The following is a 21,380-nucleotide window of genomic DNA, read 5'->3' as shown; positions in this document are numbered from 1 at the left end:
TATCTATGTAATCTACTATTGGTAATGGTAATATCACGGTGATGTTATAAATAAATATATTTAGATTTAGTAAGAACTTAAATAGCAAGCTGCAGATGCCGTAGGCTAATGAGCAAATTGAGTTAGTTTCACAAAAACATCTAAATGATCATTATTAATAATTTATTTTCATTGACATAACAAATAACTTTGTGAAGAATAGCCTATTGTATACATTAGCCTACGTACCTACGCCCAAAAAAACATAAACGCGCGCACTTCCTAATGTTGTACACACGACAACGACACTGGACACGCGTTTCTTGAAAAGGGCAATAAACACATTGGAGGTGGAAGTGGTGTGAAAGAGGAGGGACTTGAGACTTCAGTTTGCTTTTCACTGTGGAAACTGAAGGGCGCTCGATCTCGGTTCTGCCGGACTGACCGTTGAGCCACGGAACTGCCCGCGCGCTTCTCACGCGCGTATCTAGTTTGCTCTGACATAAACGTCACACGTTAAACTCCCACAACTGTGCCCTCCGCCGACAGTGGACATTCCGCAAAACCGGTAAAGCCTAGAAGTTGTCCCTTTTCTTTGCAAGCGACTCTCTTCCATGAGAGGATGTGAATTTCTACAGGAGGATTTAGAGTCGTGCCATGGTTTTGACCCGCGTGCTCCTCACAGAAATGGTGAGTGATTCATTCATCATTAACGCGCTTTATAATTGCCCTGAAATACTAAAAACTATTCACTTATTTCTGTACTAAAGATGAATACACAGAAATGTTTGGACTGCTGTGAAACATACACAGCTTAAAAGCGAAAAGTGTCCTTATATGGGAGTTAGCTATATTATTGTGTGCTCATTTGGCACAGTCTTTTATAAAGAAATCATAAACTGAGAGACATTACTCTCTCACATTTGTCAATTTCAGTTCTTTCGACATGAAGCATAATTAATTCTGTTTTTATGAACTTCTCTGGTATTTCGTTCAATAATGTTCTACAGAGAAAAAACTTTCGCATTCAGTTCCTAATCAAAATAGGCTACTCACGCGAATCCCCGTTTGAAACACATTTTAATGTGCTGTTTAAATTTCAACAAGTGGCGTGGCATAAACACTGTTAGTGCTTCCCATGTCTGTGAAGATCATTTATTATTCATGCATACAAATGTCATTGGCTATGACAGACATTCTTCATATTTGGCACAGCGTTATGTAATCTACACAAACTGTCTCTAAGGACAGAGTGGATCTGTGTACCTTGCCCAAAGGTGCAAGAAGCAACTTGACTGATCTAGACGGTGTGACTTTCAGGTGCTTGAAATGTGGATTAATTAAAGCTTCCATTAAATATTGATGCATTATCATATTTAAATATTAAGAGGCTGTAATGAAACAACAGGCACTTAAATATAGCATCATGTTATCATTCTATTGAAATTGTGTTTAGCTAATGACAACTTAAGATTTTGCATAGAAGACCTATTTTTCAAATGTCTTAAGTTTCACCTCTATGTTCAGCATTTTACTGTGGATTTTAGTGGCTTACAATCCACATAATCAGCTGTGTTGACTAGATGCTGACAGTTCGGTAAATTTAATGGCAAGGTAATTTCATGATTGTCACATTTAGAAAGCGCTCTTTCCCCTCACCAGGCAGAAATCCTTCTCCATGATTTGCAATTATGAAGTTCTCCAGTGACGCAGAAAGAGAGAGAAGAGAGTGAACACTTTAGAGTTGTCTGTGTTTTTGATATATGAATGATTGTAAATCTCATACAGTGGTGGTAGAACGTTTTTAACCCTTTTGAATATCTGTAATCAGTTTTGAATGTAACTTAAATTGTGAGCCAATCCTCATCTAAGTCACAGAGCATGTTTTTACTCACAATCTATTTGTAAATGCCAGAAATGTGAATCTAGATTTTTCGTCTCTCTAAAAAGGGTAATTTCAATTAGATGTTCCAATCAGTGAGATGACAATCAGGTGCAAGTTTCAGCGCCGTTCCCTATAAAACAAACACAGACTTTGGCTGTTGCTATCGCAGAATATGCTCCCAACTATGATTATGAACTCAGTAACGACATGATAAATTCAGACTTTCAGAAAAAGATTTGTCGAGATTTGTCGATATTAATGAGACTGGAATGACTTACAAAACCATTCTTAAGACTAAAGACTTTGACCTCCTTAAGTTCACCGGTCAACCAGATAGTGTTCAAATGAGGAAATCCAACAGCATTGTGTCTGTTCAATATTAGTGTGCAGCTACGCATCATATTAAATGCATAATACTGTACTTCTCAGTTTCTCAGAATTCTCAGAATTCAAGGTTTTTGTTTTATTACAATTTTTTTTTCTTGCAATTGCTAAGCAATCCAAATATGTAAGATCCTGATAAAGACAATACCTAAAGAGACAGACGTGTATGTGAACATACCAGGGAAGAAATTACTGCTCTCTTAAAATATCTTCTGCACTCATTTGAAGCTTGCATGCCAAAGCCAACTTGATAAAACCAACAGCTTTTTTGAGCTCACCACAGTCAGATGAGGCAAAACTGTTTGGGTTCTTTCAAAACAATTAACTTATATCAAATATACTTTACCCTTATGGGAGTGTCACAGATTGGGGGACTCTTTGAGGCATTTTGCAGGACACAGTGTCATTTGTTCATTTAAGGCTTTCATTTTAAGTTAAATGAACGCAGAAATAGAGATAATTCAGAAAAGCTCTGGTGGGATGCTTTGCGTAGTGTGTCCTAAAAGAGTGCAGTCTTCTGTGCTCATATATGGACCTTTAGCAATGGGAGGAGTTATCACTTATCCAAAGGGGTCCTAGGTCAATTTGCGTTTACGCAATAGTGGATTGAGCAGTCAATATTGGCGTGGAACGAATGTGTTTTGATAGATGGCTTAGTAAGAGGCTGTAGCCAGAAGATCAATAAGCTCTCTTTTACATTGGATTAAAGCCCTATGCAGAGAAACAAAGGTGAAGCTCGGTTAATGTGAACATGCAGCATAAGATAGGTGAGGCAGGAACCTAGTCCAAACAAAAGGGCAAGGCACAAGACAGGAGAACAGGCTAGTCGGGGATGAGGCAGCTCCAGATGCTAAGACAATGATGGAGACAAGGCAGCGGCTCAGGAAACCAGAGCCTCGACACTTGAAGTAACTGCAGAAGCATTAGACTGGCTGAGGTCAGGAGAGTCAGTGACCAGGGAAGACACAGGAAGCAGGGCAGAGCTGTAACCAACATGACAAGATTCAACAAGACAAGACAAAAGAGAGATAACAAAAGCAAAAATAACAAGAAACTAAATTATAACTGGAGCTAGCAAAGAAAAGAAAAACAGATATCTAAAAAATAACTGCAACCTTGCTGAGAACTGGAGAGAAAATAAATGAAAGATTAGTTAGCAATAAAATCAAAGTCAAGAGAGAAAAAATAAGGCTTGGGAGAACTACAGCAAAATAAAGACCTAGACTAGAATAAAAAAAGAGGAACAAAGAAAAAAACTGAAAAAAATGAAGGAAATAAATACAAAGCTGGAACTGACAGGAAAAATTATAGCACTGATTGAAAAGACCTGAAGACAAGCAAGAACTGCTCATACACAATGAACGCAATTAAACACAATCAGGCCAGTGAGGACTGGACAACGACTAAACAAGGGGGCATGGTAACGGAAACAAGGAGGTGGGATAAGAGAAGCACATGGCCAATACAAACAAAGACAGAGCCATGTGGTCAAGTCCACTCAAGTGCCTTGAAACGCGCAGCATTATTCAATGTGTTGACCTAATTACCACTGAAACAGGAAGACAGGGCGGGACATATCGAACAGCTCCTCCCCTTTAAAAAAAATAGCCAATAGCGTTTAGTTTATATCACAGCTCGTCCAGAGCCGTTGATCTTGGTAAAGCCGCAGTTTCCTCCTAATCTCTAACAGTTTCTCCTCCTAATCTCCTCCTTAAAATATAGCATTATGTGCAGAATTCAAATGAGTCCGATACGTTTTCTGGTCTGCGGCGACTCACGCACTGTGCTATCGTGTCTCTAGACCAGAGCAGACTGTGTGTGCGCTGCGGCGGTTCAGTTAAACTGACGTGAAACCAGACTTCATTCGCCCCAATGAAAAGCATATTTACACTGTCTGAATCGTTCCCTATGCCCTATATAGTGCACTATGTACCATTCACCATGTAGAAAATAGTAAATGAGTGAACAAATGACCGATTTTAGCTGCAGTTTCAGCATCTATTTTTAATGTAGGGGGCGGGACGTTTCAGATTCTAGAGAGGATTTGATTGGACAGAAAATCTGATTAGAAGCTGAAGTGCAGAGTGAGTCAAAATCATTTATCCATATTGGCAGAAGTCACAGACTGTAAGTTTTGAATGCTGATATCTTCTAAATGCGAATTCTGTCATTGTTTTGGAGCACACTAGCTTATAGATAACAGTAAGGCTAACATATTCATTCTAAAAGCCAAAAAAACTTTGATTTTGAATTCATGGAAAACAAAGAAAAAACAGACAAGATGTCTGGTCCGAAGGTGTAAATCCATTAAATAAAGTTTTCCATTTTCAGTGGGAGCCATGTCAAACAATGCTTCGATTTTGGCATATATAATCTTTAAGGATTAATGAATTTAGGTCACTGAAGTGATTGGGGTGATTTCATTCTGTCTCTGGTGTTGAGCAGCTTGTAGAGGAAAGATCATTAGTTGGTCTAGAGAAAGAACTTGAAGATCCAGCTCACTGCTGTCAATCACAATGTTAATGTGTTACAGCACTGTTAATGGTCTTCTCAGTGTTTAGATTTCTGCAGTATTAGGCTAGACTTTTAGGAAGTTTTAATGAGGTGCCGACACAATTCTCTCAATGTAAACAAGGGGTTGTGGTTCATCTCACTTCTTTGTTTATCAGAATTATTTTTTAATAAACATAGAATTGAATGAATAAAATTATTGTATACCTTTTACTAATTATTCTAATTATTCAAAGTTTACACAAAATTTTGCAGCCCATAGTAACACATTTTTCTTGAAATCACATAGAATTGCATGAATTTGCTTTATAACATGCAATTAAATGTCACATTTTATTAAGGAACATATCAAAACTGTAAGTGTTTTAATATGCTTTATAATATGAGAAGAAACACCAGATCTAATATGAAAAAGCTTTTTTTACACATTTATTAAACATTTGTTCATATTCATATAATATTGAGTTTCCTTAACCTTAACAGCCACCGTGTGTTGTAGGTTATCGATGTTTCAAGAGTCCTGTAACAGTTTCTCAGTCATTCACAGTACATCTTTCAAGTCCAGGGGCTCTGGCACACAGTGTGTTGAGAATATCAGAGGACTGATGGCCACGGTATTAGAGTGGGACTCACGGGAGGCATGAACCCACAGAAATACCTGGAGTTCTCTTCATTAGCCTTATGATGTCCACCAGCATTACAGTGAAGATCACAGCCGACCATCTCCTGCAGTGCTGGAGCCACGAAAGCACTGTTATTACCAACGCTGCACTTTGAGAGGGACTAAAAGGCTCTACTTAGTTATTTCTGAGAAAGTACATTTTTACAGTGGCTCAGAGACTGGAGTACATACTAAGCAGAGTTGTTTTATGGACACAATTACGCTATTACTTTAACTATTTCAAATTGTTCTTGGTCATATGTCATATGTTTTGAATTTTGGCTTCGCTCGCTCAAACATCCACTCCAATCCCTCTGTGAACTGAAACGATAGGACATATTTGGTAGCATCTGGGCCATTTTCCAAGATACTGCTTGTGTGGGTTTGAATGTGTGCTTAATGGAAATCAATAGTAACAAAGATGCAAAACTAGACAATTAAGCATCTGACATTGATTTCCAGTGTGCATATTAGTTCAGGAAATGTACTCTAGGTTTGTTTATAAAACACTAGGAGCTTTTCCAGAGATGCACAATGATTTTTATTTTAACCAAAAAGCAGCATTCACTAAAGTCTCACTCTTTTCGTGGAGCGAATTGGCTGTTCTGCCTTGCACAAACACTGACATGAGGCTACTTAGGAGATTTGAAGAAAAAAACAAGCTTGCTGCTGTCAGCTCTCCTGCCGGTGGACAGAAAACAAACCCAGGAACAGAGCACTTGCGCTTCCACATGCTCTCCTGGCTTGCGTAAATGTGGCCGGCCCTGACGCTGATTTATCTGTGTCAGTCGTCTCTGGACTCAATAGAAGAAATATACAGTTTCCTTGGGAATGTAAAAATGTTCTGTATGCTTTAGATCAGATCAATTTGTCTTGCCGTAACCAATGTAAATGTAAATCTTACTTTAATTTGCATGGTGGGGAGGCAGAGTTGCAGAAGTATGAGGACTTATGGAGGCAGAAGTCACTGAGTGTTTGACATTAGTAGGGTATTGACACAGTAAGGATAATATTTGTTCTGCATAAACCAGTAGACCTTAATAATTAGGCTTGTTGTTTTTATTACAAGTAGTTTTACTGCTGCCAAGGCTCTATAAAGATGCCTTTCTCTCCAAAGAAAGCAAACTTGATATTCTGCTCAGGTTTTTGCCATTTCTATTTCCATGCAAGAACCAGTTTAAATTCACGTGTGGTAAATAATCGGATAAAAACGATATGCTCTTTCTTGAAGGTGACCTCTGCAAACAGTCAAATTTATTTTCTGTGGATTGTCATTTTAATGCATGCAGTGCAATGAGCTGTGACATTATCTCAGCTGATTCCAAGAAAGTCATTATTTCAGGGTTATATGTAAATCCATGCCACAGGGTATTGAAAAGCTTGCCACCTGACTGGTAAATCCGGCACCTCCAGCTGCTTGTACCTGATCCATGTATGTTGTTTTACAGTGCTGTGCAGCCGCATTGCACATCGCTTTGCCTCTGCAAACCCCTCCTAGCTCAGATGAAGCAGACTGGCTTTAACTCTAACAAAAACAGCGCTCCGCAATCCATCCAAGTCCTCCGCGTCTGCTCTGCACTCGAGTTTGCACAGAGTCTGAATTCCAGGTCTGCTGCAATTCAAAAGCTCCACATTTGACACTTAGACTAGGACTGCATGAATCCCAGACAGCAAACTGTGAAGTATTTACCTCTGAAGAAAGGCAAGAGAGAAATCATCGTAGTTTACCCTGGCAGAAGTGCATCAGCTTTATAACCCCTATATGAGATGCCACCACGTCCTCCACACCCGCTGACTCCAGAAAATAAACACTTAGAGCTATAGCCCACTTTACAATGTGAAAATGGATTCCCCCAAGCTCCCCCCCCCCCCCCCCCCCCCCCTCTGGGCTTCATCCATTAAATCCATTTGGATGCGGCACAAATGGGGTTTGTGGACTGGCTTATTTTGTACGGCATTTTGCTTTGTAAAACATTTGTTTTACAATGGAAATGGAATAATACCCCAAATAACCCAAAATAAGCTTTTTAAAATAAATAGAAAAAACATTCCTTGTAAACTCAGCATGATATTTCAAACATTACAGTATGTTGTAAATGAAATAAATGAAGCAAGTATACCGCGTCGTACATCACTTTCTTCCTTGCATTATGTTCAGGATCTTAAATGCATCATTTCGCCCTCTGCTTTATAAATCCACTTAAAAAAAAAAAAAAAAAGAGAAATGCATGTGGAGAAATTCTCATGGGTTTCACTCATAAGAAAAAACAATCCAAGGCACTCGATTAATTCGTTTTAGAAAAATATAAAAAGCCTTTATTTTTTTATGGCTTAGATTTTAAAAACAGGTGACCAGCAACAGCACACCTACGTGTTGTGGCCAATAAGCCTTCATCTCATGGGGTTACTTTGGTAATTCTAAAGAAGTAAACAAAAAAAAATATATTGCTAAATAACATTTTCTTGTCATAGTAGACTAGAAAACTAGTCTGGGGTGCGTTTCCCAAAAGCATCGTTAGCCAACTATGTTTGCAAGTTCCGTCGTTACCAGCATAGTTCAACGAGTCAGTGTTTCCTGAAACCATCGTTCTAACGAACATTCGCAAACAGCATCGCAAAGTTGTGTAGTTGGAACGACAGCTCTCGACCTGTGGTTAGAAGCATAGTTTCTAATTTGCATGACATGTGGACTCAATAAATCCTTATCTTGAGCAAAATAAGCAAGCTGACATTCAGTACAACATATGACTTTCATTTAGAATACATACAAATGTCATTTACATCTTTTAGTTTGTCAAGAGATTCAAAGCACTGTTTTTGAAGAGTGCGCATGTGCGAACGTGCTCTACTATGTAAGAACGAGCCTATGACTGAATCTGGAAATAAAGCAAAATAACTGAGAAAAAGGAGAAATAGAGGACTATAGATGCCATGTCTGTAATTTATAGCAAAACATCTAGCGTTAATTCGATCTCAAACAGATTCATTAAAAGAAGTTATTACCTTATTACTCCACCACGTGCGTGACGTCATAAACCAATGACCACTTCATTTATGTTGTTGTGACAATTCATTTTCAGATTAAACAAGATGCAAGTTTTCTGTCAAAAAGCATTGAGGTTTGCAGGTAGACTCGAGCAGACAATAGATCATTACAGTGATTGCCCACTTCCTCAGCGGTCTTTGTTCTGGAAGCATTTTTCTCATTCATTTTCTCCATTTCAGTCAATTCTTCAGTAAAGAGTTTCAAACCAAACCAACCAGCTCTGAGATGAATCATAACATTACTAACTGTGTTGAAGCAAGCAGTGTATAGACTTCCATCATTTGCAATGCTTCATCGGATTGAGTGGTCATTGATGAGCTCTTTTGTCGTGATTTTCCCTAGTAACAGTGACTTCTTTGGTCAAACTCAGTTAAGAATTATATTCATAATATACACAAGCTATATATACACAAGCTATTCTCTAGATATCTGCAGTAATGCTACTAAGTATAATTTCAATGGGATTTATACTGTATATATATATATATATATATATATAAACTCTCACTGAATATCACTGACAACTCTTGCATTAGTCTACCATGTCAGTCCAGAGAGGCTGGCTAGAGTAATATCTGTACTGATGTCAGTGGTTCTTCACATTCACTGATGTATGAAAATGGCAGGAGCTCACCTTGAATGCTTGCAAATTGAGATCCCTGCTCTTCAATCTACCCAGTTGGAGAGCTGAAAAACACGGTTGCTATTATTAAACCCTCCATGAATTTTAAATGAAATGACAAAAGAGATTCCATAGTAATTACAGTTATTGGTGAAGAAGAATAAAGGATTGCTTAAACATGATAAGGACACATACAGATTATCAACTCTCAAATCTATGCTGCTTTGTCGGATCTGTGTGAATGACTACAATCCTAATTTGTGTGGGGCACAAAAAGGGTTGCAGACTGTCATGTATTAGGCAGGACAATGCATTTTGATTCTTCAATTGTATTTGCATGTTCTAATTGTTGATTTTTACTAAAACTAACATATTTCTTTCTCTCTCTTTAAAATTGTTTTGGAAACTTTACAATGCTTTCATCATTTATTTTTAGCAGCTTTTCAGATTCTTTACAGTAAAATATTCCATTATAAAAAAATTAAAAAATGCAACTTTAAAATGTTGATAATTTAAACAAAAATGAAATAAACATAAATCATTCTTGAATATTTTCAATATTTCTTGTAGAAAAAATCCCTCAAAAAAGGTAAATATATTTTTGTATTTAATTGCACTGTAAAAAAAAAAAAAAAAAATGTGAAATTACAGTGAAATTAATGCATGCTGGGTCATTTTCTTAATCAACAGCAACATAATGCTGACATTACAGTAATTTACTGCTCTTGTTTTACTGTGAATTCACATTATAAAGTCATCTTTAACCATGCAACTGTAAGAAATTATATTGTTTAGTACTGTTATTGTAAAAGTCACCATAATGGTGATTAGTGTTCCATTTGCTTGGGATCTTGGATATATTCATATTCAAATTTATTGATTGTCAAGCTGCTGAGATTTATCTTTGAAAGGTGTGACCATCTTGCAGCACAAGATTTTATTCCATCACATAATGATGCACAGACATCAATACTCGACAAACAAAACACAACAATGGTGACACTCAACAAATAATAATAATAATAAAAAAGATCAATTCTGAACATTACAATATAAACAAAAAACACAAACTGCTAAAAGTGAACCAAAAATAAGTTAAAACATAAGCAGCACAGATAAAACCAACAAGAATCAAGAAACTCCACAGCATTATCTATTCATGCCACACTGCATGCTGGGTACCTTCATAGTGCATATGCACTGTAGAAATACAGTATGATATTGTAGATTGCCAGTATTCCATATCCTGCGTGGTAAAAAAGTTGGCAACCCTAGACAGAACGGTGTGCAAATGATGACTGCAAACATTCTGAAATTAATTTCAGCAAATTCCATGAATTACATTACTTCAGTCTTGCTTTTACACCTTAGTGCAAAGAATTGGGTCAAATAACAGATGAGTTCTCTCATGGACAGCCTCAGTTTGGTCAGCAGAATAGTAATATGAGTGTGTTCTCAGAGGAAATTTGTTGACTACATGGAGGAATGTGACACTCATTCATTCTCACATTTCGCAAGGTTATAATTTGACCAGAGGACATCGGAAGAGCATTATTATTTTCTTTTTTGGTACATCTATCCGTTTTATTCATTTAAGATGCTAGACCAGTGGTTCTCAAACTTTTTACACCAAGTACCACCTCAGAAAATATGTGGCTCTCCAAGTACCACCATAATAATCAATATGAAAATACAGTAGCGTAGTAGGCCTAACTATTCAGCTACAGTTATGCACAGCTCAAAGATGAGGCAGTTAAGAATATGTATTATTGCCAGCCACTTTAAACATTGTAAAAACACAGTTTGAATATTAACACTGCACTGTGCTGCTTACATACAGGTAAATACAAAACTTAAATAATGATAAATTAAAATGTAGGCCTATTGCACCTAAAAGTGAAATAAAACCTGTAGCCTACTTAAAGAGTATATTATGAAAATGTTTTGTACTTAAAAGTTAAATAAAAACTCTTCTTAAAATATTAAGTTAAAAAGTATGTAATTAATAATTTAAAAAAAATGAACACAGACTGTGTATTCATTTTTAACCTTTTTACACGTGCATTTAAATATTCTGGCTGACCTCCGTGAGTTTTTCAAGGCGACCGTTATTTAGAACTTATCACTTTATTGTTTCCATTGTGACTCAGGTGACACACCGCAGCCAGAATAGCGCTGAATGACTGATGATCTGCTATTATTTCCTTTTTAATTCAAAATATTCACAAATTTGTTAGCTATAGCATGAAATATCTGATATTCCGATTGTCAAATATGTGCAAGTGGAAGTGTTTTGTTGTTTAAACACCTTTATAACTATCGCATTAGTTGAGCGTGTTAGTTTGTGCCGCAGACGCAGTTCAGAGAATCGGATCTGTTGGATTTAAAACCCGTGAATTCATCCACTTCTCCCAAAATACATGAAAGTGGCCGGTGAATTAGGAGAAGAATAGAGTAAACTTTAAAGTTACTTACACAATGTGTATCTGATATGAATAAAATGTGTCGTCTAATTATAATCGAAAGGATTATTATTGCCGCTTCCATAGACAGCAGTGTTTACAAACTCTAAATGTATTGTTTTTTTAGTACTTATGTGAATTTAAATGTCTGAAACCTAAAATAAACATTATGTGGTTGAAAACACTGAATAGTGATATCTGACAGCGCTGAGCGCGTACGTCTCTGGCTCAGCGCCAGTCAACTGCGAAAGTACATTTGAATTTAGCAGTTGATGAACTGACCGTTCGACTCACACCGGCGTGATCGTACACTCTAGGGACCAGCCAAGACTGATCACTCCGGTTTGATCGTACGTGCGAAATTTAGTGGTATGCGTACCACACTTTGAGAACCAGTGTGCTAGACAATCAGCATTCTCATTTCAAATCAGCATTTCATTTTCTCTGCCTGCCTGAGGCAGTCGTTGCAGCTTTGGAAGAATCCCATTTTTCTGGGATTTAAACTTACAATTTATTACTTAGGCTTTTAATTGGAAGTCTGTTTGTTGCCTAAAGCATTTACTTTAGTTCAGCACAAACATTAAAGTAAGTGCAGATTAAACTAAGCTTGCCTTGAGTTCATGCACAGAACAGTAAGTTTATCACAGCAAGGACACCCTTGTGTTGACCAACTGAACCATAAAGCAACTTCAAGATGCAAAGTAACATGTTTTCTACTTTTGAAATGCTTTTCACTGTGCTTTTGAGGGCAGGATGACAGTCCATCTTGAGTTAAAACCCACTGAGAAGACATGCTTTCAGAATGACTCGCCACTGTGATGAATAATTCGTCAACTAGAGTCTCTCATGGAGTTTTTCACTGCTCTGGATTTTGTCATGTTCATACAGTTCAGAGTCCCTGCAGTCAGTGGTTGTTTCAAAGCCCATTCAGCTTCAATCTAAACAGCATTGTTGGGCATCATAACATGCCAATGATCCCCTGTCTAGGTAGGGTTTGAGAGATTAAAATGTATTCAGTAACCGAAGTGGCTGGGCTATGATGCTATGTCTAGGTTGGTTGCCCACTAGGCTTGAATGCTTCAAATGTGCATAGTGCACACAAAGAACAATTCAAACATGTATTTGATGCCATTTGATTGTGTTTTTGATAAATGTGTGGCCTATAGTAGAGTGTGTGGTCGGTGACGGTGGTTTGCACAAAGGAAACGCTACACAGTATGGGAGTCCTTGGACTCTGCTCTCAGCTTCTGATACATCAAGGAACCCAGACGGGCGGTAATTGGTCGTAAAATTCCAGGGGGTGTTAAGATTGTAAAACCATTGCATCCACTATTGAATTAGATGTGGTGACTATATTGTTCTCAGGGAAATGACTTGATTTTGGCACAAGGCAGGGCTATTTACAGGCCTCTCTAGAAAGCAGTTAGATCTGTGAAATCACCAGAGTGTAACTGGCTAATTTACCAAGACTACATTCTGCACGTCTGATAAAAGTCTTTAAAAGGAGAGATTTGTGCCCTATCAGGACTTTACTAGGAGGGTACGTCAAAGTTGTATTTAATCACAGGTTGGAGAAATTACCTTATTTTATTTATTACAATCTATTTATTTACCATATAGTGTTTTTATTTTCCAGAATTTGTATTTTTATTTCCCATCGACACAAATATCTCTCGGTTTAATACAGATTTGGCCTGGAAATTTAGAGGATTTAACACACTTGAAGTTATTTACATGCATTCCTAAAATCCAGATCAAGTGTCTTGATTCATCTAGGTCAAATTTTCTGTTGGTGAGTCATCTTATGCTTCCCATCATGGGAGGCCGCCCAGAAAATTGCATTGCTCTTTTGTAATGATAAAATACAAATTGTATTGGTCATATTGAGATCTCTGACTTTTGAGATCTCTCCAGAAACTATAAACTATTATTGGGGTCTATTTCTATTTTCTTTTCTTTTCTTTTTTTTATCTCTCTCAATTTTGCTCTGAATTTGAACTCAGTAGTGTCAAGAAGAAATATTTTTAAGATATTTAGTCTCATTGCTGATTTTTGTTTTTCTCTTTTCCTACCATTCAAAGAACCTGCGGTCACTGCACAGTAATCGCTGCATGGAGTGGTTTAATATGTCTCTTCTAAAGAGCAACAGCATGCTGAGTGTTTTTTGAGTGCAGTTTAAGTTGTACCTGCTATTGTGGGAAATTCATCTCCCATCATTTATTTCCCATTAGCACTCACCACTATTGACCGACTCCAATAAGATATTACACAACCATTCCTGAGCAGACTCATGTCCATAAGTTTTAACAAAACATTTCATTCTTATACAGTGCACACTTTAAAAAATGAACAAGCTTGGCTTGTCTTGGCAACATTTGCACATTTTTATTTATATCTCCAATGGTGAAGAAAGTGCACAGTGATTTAGTTGCTGAAATTATGGCATTCAATTGTAAGCCATTAGTAATTTACAAAGCAAAAGAGACATATGGCTCAGTTGCAACCACGTTAGTTTAAGGGTGAAAATGAAAATATTCAACAATATAGTGCAAACCAGCAACAAATGAATGGCCCAAAAAAATATGATCCAGAGAATCAGCAGATACAAGAGTTTAAAAAGGTAGATGCCCCAGATCATCATTAAACCCAAAATTTGCATTTAAATGAAATGTGAAATTCCTCGGAGCGTTACACAGCCTCAGGCATAATGATGAGACTCATTTAGAAAGTGGAACCTTTCTCTGCACTCATTTTTTTCTATTACTCGCAGAGTGCGATACTGGGAGAACCTCATGTGCTGGAGACCCTCCTCACATCTGGGAGACTATCTCTCCAGCTTTAATTGAATCTCCCCTGTGAAGAGGGCTGACTCAGCCAGGCTTGTTTTATTGAGATGGAAGAAAGTTTGAAAGGCCATCTCAGTTTTCAGTGGGTGGCTGAGTTGGCGCTTGAAATTCAAAAGATCCTTCAATTTTGATCCAGGAGATAGAGTTTACCTGGAGAGGAGCAGTGTATCTGTGATCTACATGAACGAATGATCTGTCTCTCTGATTAGTGTCTTATACTATTGGAAAAACAGGTGTAAAACATCTATGTGGTGATAATGAAAATTATTATATACTGTACGTACGCTGTTGTTTAAAAGTTAGTGTACAGTATATGTAAAAGTAGTCTCTTATGGACAATTGGACAATTTAAAAAAAGTTGAATAAGCTGGTGCTCTCAACAATATCTTATTTACTTGGTATTATTGCAAGTGTCTCAAAAAAGGGATAGTACACCCAAAAATTAATATTCTGTCATTATTTTTTTCTCTCATATCTTCACAAACCTGCAGTATATAAGACCATTAACATTTGCATATATTCATACTTGTCGCATAGGCAACACTCAAGAACCAATGATGTTTGGCGTCAAACCTGGTGTGACTCGTGACAAACCCAGTTTGAGATATGAGATATGAGATATGTGGGCTATGGCAGAAAGGAAGATTTTCAGTGGGTAACAACTTGAAATTCTCAAAGCCGTTTATTGGAATAGATAGAACAAGGAATGACTAGTGCTTAGCCAGTCAGATTAGAACTAGCATTTTTACTAGCTTCCAATATCAAAATGTGCCCTAGTCTGTAAGCATGCTGTCTGAAACTGGGATTACTTCCATCAGTGTAACTTGAGATGGATATAGGCAGACAGAAGAGAGGTTTTACCACCGGAATGATCCTCCATATCAGCACAGATAAGACATTGATCACTGCAAAAAAAAAAAAAAAAAAAAAAGGACACATTATTCTTTGTCCAGTATCACCTAACAGCAGCAATAACACCTCCACATCTTATGTTCTGTGAATCATCTGCTTGTCCTTTTTGAAAGTTCTGTGGCTATTTGAAGGTTAAAACAAGTAATATTTTAATTAAACTGTAATGTGTGATGCGTGTAGTTTTTCTGAATTGACTACATCAAGATTTGCTTCTAGAGGAGCATAATATGTAAATACTGAGGAGCCTTTTTTCCTTTTCGGTTCTTACATGCCACTCTTGTTATGGAACAGAAACTCAAGACAAAATGATACTGGTAAGAAACAGGTTTATTGAAACAAGTCGCGGTGAGCACCAGTGGGTGACGATAATGGAGAATGTCTTTGAATAATGATGGTGAGATATACTGAGAGTCTATGGTTCTTTTGCACGTGATGGAGGTCGTGGATTAGATGACAGGAACCAGAGAGAGATAAGTAGCTGATTGATGACAGGAACCAGGAAGACGATGGAGACTTGGGAGAGACAGGACGGTAGACGATCACACTAAACATCAATCGTGGGAAGGTAAGAGTAACAGAGTAACAAAAGAGTCCTTACTCAAACGAGACCAGACAATGTGACTGTCAGGTGAGTGCTTTTGTGCTGATGATCAGATGACGTGCAGGTGATTAGTACTCAGGTGACAGCGATCTCTGTGATTGTGTGGTGGTGGAGCCTGGCTGATCCCTGACAGTACCCCTACCCAGACGGCAGGATTTAGAGAATCGGTCAACAATGACTAGGATACATGCATTACCTTTGGATGGAGGTAGGTCGGTGACAAAGTCTACTCCTAGGTGTGACCAGGGGCATCGGGGAATGGGCAAAAGATGGAGCTTGCCGGATGGAAGATGGCGTGGGCTCTTGGAGATGGCGCAGTCTGTGTATCCCTGGACAAACCTTCTCACATCCCTGGCCATGTTGGGTCACCAGAAGCGATCTTGTAGCAGTGAGAGGGTGCGGTTGGCCCCTGGAAGGCCAGTGCCCACGGAAGAATGTGCCGAGTGCGTGAGATTATTGCGTTGTGACCGTGGAACGTAGGTACGACCGGGTGGACACCCTGGCGGAGATGGCTTGGAGACACTGGAGGAGGAAAGCTGCTGATGGATGGACCACTGGATGGGGGCACAGGGTGATCTTTTGAGGTAAGATGGGCCCCGGGTCTTCGGATTTCTCTTCAGAGTTATGGAGACGGGATAGAGAATCAGCCTTGAGATTCTTTGTACCGAGACAATAGGAGATGGTGAAATGGAAGCGGGTGAAAAACAAAGCCCATCTTGCCTGTTTGGTGTTGAGGAGTTTAGCATCTCTGAGATATGAGAAGATTTTTGTGATCGTGAGAACTGAATCTCTCCTTAGCACCCTCCAGCCAGTGTCTCCACACCTCCAAGGCGAGCTTGATGGCCAGTAGTTCTCGGTTACCAATATCATAATTAACCTCCGCCAGGGATAGTTTTTAGAGAAGGTGCATGGATGGAGACGTGCTGGATTCCCCTGCTGCTGCGATAGCACTGCTCCTACCCCTATAGTGGAGGCGTCGACCTCGACGACGAACAGCTTGTTGGGGTCTGGGTGGATTAGGAGCGGTGCACTTGTGAACGAGTCTTTAAGGCTCTGCAAAGCCTGGTTGGCAGCTGGTGTCCAGGACAGAGACTTGGGCTTTTTCTGAAGGAGGTTGGTCAACGGGGAGGTGAAGGATCTGTAGTTATGGATGAACCGGCATTAGAAAATCCTAGGAAATGGAGCTCTTTGATGGTGGTAGGTGTGGGCCAGTTCCGGACCGCATTCACCTTCCCCTCGTCCATCTGGATGCCGTGTTCCCTGATGTTATAGTGAAAAACTGGACGGTTGGTTGATAGAAGGAGCATTTCTTGACCTTGAGGAAGAGGTGATGTTCTGAGGCATTGGAGGATCAGGATATCATTGATGTAGATGATCACGGTACGACGAAGGAATTCCCGGAGCACCACGTGCATAAAGTCTTGGAATACGGAGGGGGGCATTTAGTAGACCATACAGCAGGACCAGGTACTCGTAGTGTCCAGTGGGGGTCACAAAGGCTGTCTTCCATTCGTCCCCCTCACGTATCCGGAAGAGGTTATACGCGCTGCGGAGGTCAAACTTAGTGAACAGGGTGAAGTTGTTAATTAGTTGTATAGATTAGATCCTCTTCCTCAGACGATCACACTAAACATCAATCGTAGGAAGGTAAGAGTAACAAGGAAGTGAGTACTTACTCAAAAAAGACCAGACAATGTGACTGTGTGAGGTGAGTGATTTTGTGCTGACTGTGCTGATGATCAGATGACATGCAGGTGCGGGTGATTAGTACTCAGGTGTCACAGTGTTTGGTTTATGTTCCCTGGTGTTCGGAGGTCGTCCCGGAGCAGCCCGCTGTCGTCCAGGAGGTCGTCCTCGAGCAGCCCGCTGTCGTCTCGGAGGTCGTCCCCGAACAGCCCGCTGTCGTCCCAGAGGCCGTCCCGGAGCAGCCCGCTGTCGTCCAGGAGGTCGTCCTTGAGCAGCCCGCAGTCGTCTCGGAGGTCGTCCCTGAACAGCCCACTGTCGTCCCGGAGGCCGTCCCCGAGCAGCTCGCCCTGCCGGCCACGCCCAAGCTGCTCGCCCTGCCGGCGTCACCCCAGCGACCTGGCACGTCTGCCGATCCAGAGACTGTTCACGTCACGTCTGCCGATCCAGAGACTGTTCACGTCACGTCTGCCGATCCAGAGACTGTTCACATCATGTCTGCCGATCCAGTGTCTACGGACAAGATGGCCGCCGCCGAGCCTGTGTCTCCGGACAAGATGGCCGCCGCTGAACCTGTCTCTGGACAAGATGGCCGCCGCCGAGCCTGTGTCTCTTCCTGAGCCGGTGTCCGTTCCTGTTCCTAAGCTGGTGTTCGCTCCTGTTCCTAAGCCGGTGTCCACTCCTGTTCCTAAGCCGGTGTCCGCTCCTGTTCCTGAGCCATGGCCATCTGAGCCTGTTCCTGTGCCATGGCCGCCTGAAGGGTCGTCTCCTCCCTGGTCTCCTGAAGGGTCGTCTCCTCCCTGGCCACCCGAGGGGAAGTCTCCGTCCTGGCCGCCCGAGGGAAAGTCTCCGCCCTGGCCGCCCGACGGACTGACATTTCCGCCCTGGTCGTCTGCACAGCCTGCTCTGCCCTGGCCGCCCGATGGATTGTCATCTTTGCCCTGGCCGCCCGAGGGGAGGTCTCCGCCTTGGCCGCCCGATGGACTGTCTGTTTTGCCCTGGCTGCCGGCTAAGCTGTTCCCCTCTGTTCCTGTTCCCCTCCATGGACCTGGCCCCCCATCCCGCCCCCTGATCCTCCACCATTCCACCCCCCGCCTGGACTCTTGTTTTGTTTATTGTTATGTCTTGGAGCGTCTGGTAGCCGCTCCATAGAGGGGGGGTTATGTCACAGTGTTTGGTTTATGTTCCCTGGTGTCCACTAGAGGTCCTCTTCCCCCACGGTGTCATTCACATTAGGAACTGCATTCCCCACAATCCTTGTCTGCACTCATTACTGTATCATTGCACTCAGCTGTTCCCCATTATCATTGTTAGTTCTGTGTTATATATACCCTGCCTGTTTAGTCCTTGTTTTTTATCACACCACTTCTGATACCCAGTGTTGCCTGTATGTTCTTGTATTTGGATTGCCTAATGGATTACGACCAATTGCCTGGACTGGATGTATGATTACGGATTTCCCCAATAAAAATACTGCGCTTGGATCTTCCCTGTCTCCTTGAGTGTGAATCGTGACATCAGGTGACAGCGATCTCTGTGATTGTGTGGTGGTGGAGCCTGGCTGATCCCTGACAACTCTAAATAGATTAGAAAGCCCCTTGTGGGCCAAACTCATTTTGTAGCTTTCAGATTTCATAAGTATCCGGTTTATTTAATTCACTCAGAATTTAAAAGGCTTTTGAAGTAATTTGCTTGCAAAATCAAAAGGTGCTCTGAGTTAGAACAAACTGTGTCTGTGTTTTATGACTTTGGCAAATGTTTGGCATGTGTTGTGCTAAAACTAATGTCATTTGTCAAACTGTTTCAGGTGCTGTTTGCTTTAGTCATTTCTTCTTGTCTGTCTATGTTTATTAGATTATGTCAGAACTTATATCCTGTTTATGTATGTTGCGGTCGATGTGTAATCATTTAAACTTGACAGAGATGATTGCACTTCTCTTAAATGGGTGTCATTCTATCTGCCTGCTGCAGGTATATGTATCAGTAGAGCTCCTCATGTGGCTGTTTGTACGTTCAGGAGAATGTAAAACACATACTGGGCACCAACCGGGAGGATTGTGTCCTGTCTGGAGGTTTAACATCCATGTTGGTGGGCTCATGCTGGAATTCTCCTCTCCGGCAGAGCTGATGAGAATCCAACCAGTCCAGCCACGTTTACTGTAAACCTTTACCAGACCCTCTCTCTCTCTCTCTGTGTGTGTGTGCGTGTGTGTGCTTAATGTGGGCACGCTTCCCAACTGCAGAGCTGCTGTTATTGTGCCAGCATGGATTTATACGTCTGTGCATGTGCCGAACCTAGACACTTATTGCTGTTACAAATCTCTTAGCTTCAGATGTGAAAGAAAACAGGAGACAATTCATTTGACATGGAGCGCTCTCCAGCAGAATGAATCAAACCTCTCATAAGTGCCCTTGGAACTTGAGTGAAGTCTTAAGAGCTTATAGTTCTGACACTCTTATGACATTCTTAACCTTGTTAATGTTCATGTTAAGTTAGGTGGAAAAAGAAAACTAGCTGTGTCTTGTCTATATTTCCATTATTATTCATACCACCCTCACCCTCATGTCATTCCAGACTTCTATGTCTTTCTTGTTTCGTGAAACACAGGATCAGAGATATTCGTATTATGGGGAGATCTCAAACTCCACGGCTCTATTGATACTTTGCAGTCACGTGACTACCACGGATACCTGGCGGGCAACAAACGGGTATTTTCAACGTAGAGTCCTGTAACTTCCAGGTCTTTCTAGTAGCTATCAAGTCTGTTAGCGAGCTAGCTGCATATGGACTAAGATTAACTCCAATGTAGCTAAATTGTGTAAAGCAGACAAGTTTTTTAAAGATAATCGAGCAGTAATAATTCCTCCGTAAATAATCTAACGTTAGCTCTACTGTTGGGTCATCTCTGGTTCTCATTGAAAATCATAGATATCGCAAACCTCAAAACAACCTATCACACACTTCTGTTATTGTTAGCAAAAGACGACAGCTGTTACTGTGCGTTCACACCGCCACCGGCGAGAGCGTCAAAGTGCCCGGAAATCATTCATTTTCAATGAATTTTGCCGCTCTCGCCGGCGGCGGTGTGAACGTACAGTTAGCCTAGCTTAGACTCATAACACAAACAGCTGACTCACCGAACCAGCTGGTGAATACTGGTGGTGTTGATTGACGAAACTACAGTAACTTAAAGACACGATTAATTACATGATCATACACCCATTGTATTCAAACAAATGTTGAAATTACCTTTGATGATAAATTGCACAGACGTGTGTATACTGTGCAGGTTGCTTATCTCATCTGCGGTTAGTGCATCCAATTGCACAACAACTATCTGGCATGTCGTTTACACCTCAAAACACCAACTTTTGTATAGTAAAACTGGCGACCCTTGATTAGTTTACTGGGTTTCGTTGCTGGAGAACGACGTTCTTGTCCGCCAGCCAGTACTTGTGACGTCACGTGCAAAGTATCAATTGGAGAAAGTGTACCGTTCAACTTCATGTGTGCCATTACAACATTATGGGCTTAATGTCATTGAATTGCTGTTTGAAGTTTGACAGCAGTGCAGTCACTGTTTGCGGACAGCATAGAAATGAATGCGAAGTGCTGTAAACAGACTCCAAAATTCAGCATACTGAAGCTTCTCCTCCTTTGACTATTCAAGACAAAACTGCCTCTTGTCTTCTCCCAGTGTATCGCTGCGTTACGCTTTTTTGTGTTCTATACCACACAATGAATACATTTTATTAGGGGGTGATGCTGTTGAATTACAAAAAGAACA

At 40.4% G+C, this 21,380-nt stretch overlaps 1 protein-coding gene across 2 annotated transcripts in view; it reads left to right on the top strand.

Annotated features, from left to right (window-relative positions):
* The first annotated feature begins 394 nt into the window (after positions 1-394).
* htr4 (5-hydroxytryptamine receptor 4) overlaps positions 395-21,380 on the top strand; it is a 109,651-nt gene continuing 88,665 nt past the window's right edge. Inside the window, exon 1 of one of the 2 annotated variants that reach the window (XM_079891946.1) lies at positions 395-669. In XM_079891946.1, coding sequence (XP_079748072.1) covers positions 594-669 — 76 coding nt within the window. In that variant the 5' untranslated portion in view covers positions 395-593. The remainder of the gene's footprint in view (positions 670-21,380) is intronic. The other variant, XM_079891947.1, reaches the window with a different exon arrangement.

This window comes from Squalius cephalus, assembly GCF_949319135.1.
Source record: "Squalius cephalus genome assembly, chromosome: 14".
In the NCBI taxonomy this organism is placed as follows: Eukaryota; Metazoa; Chordata; class Actinopteri; order Cypriniformes; family Leuciscidae; genus Squalius; species Squalius cephalus.
This window is presented reverse-complemented; position numbering and strand designations above follow the sequence as displayed.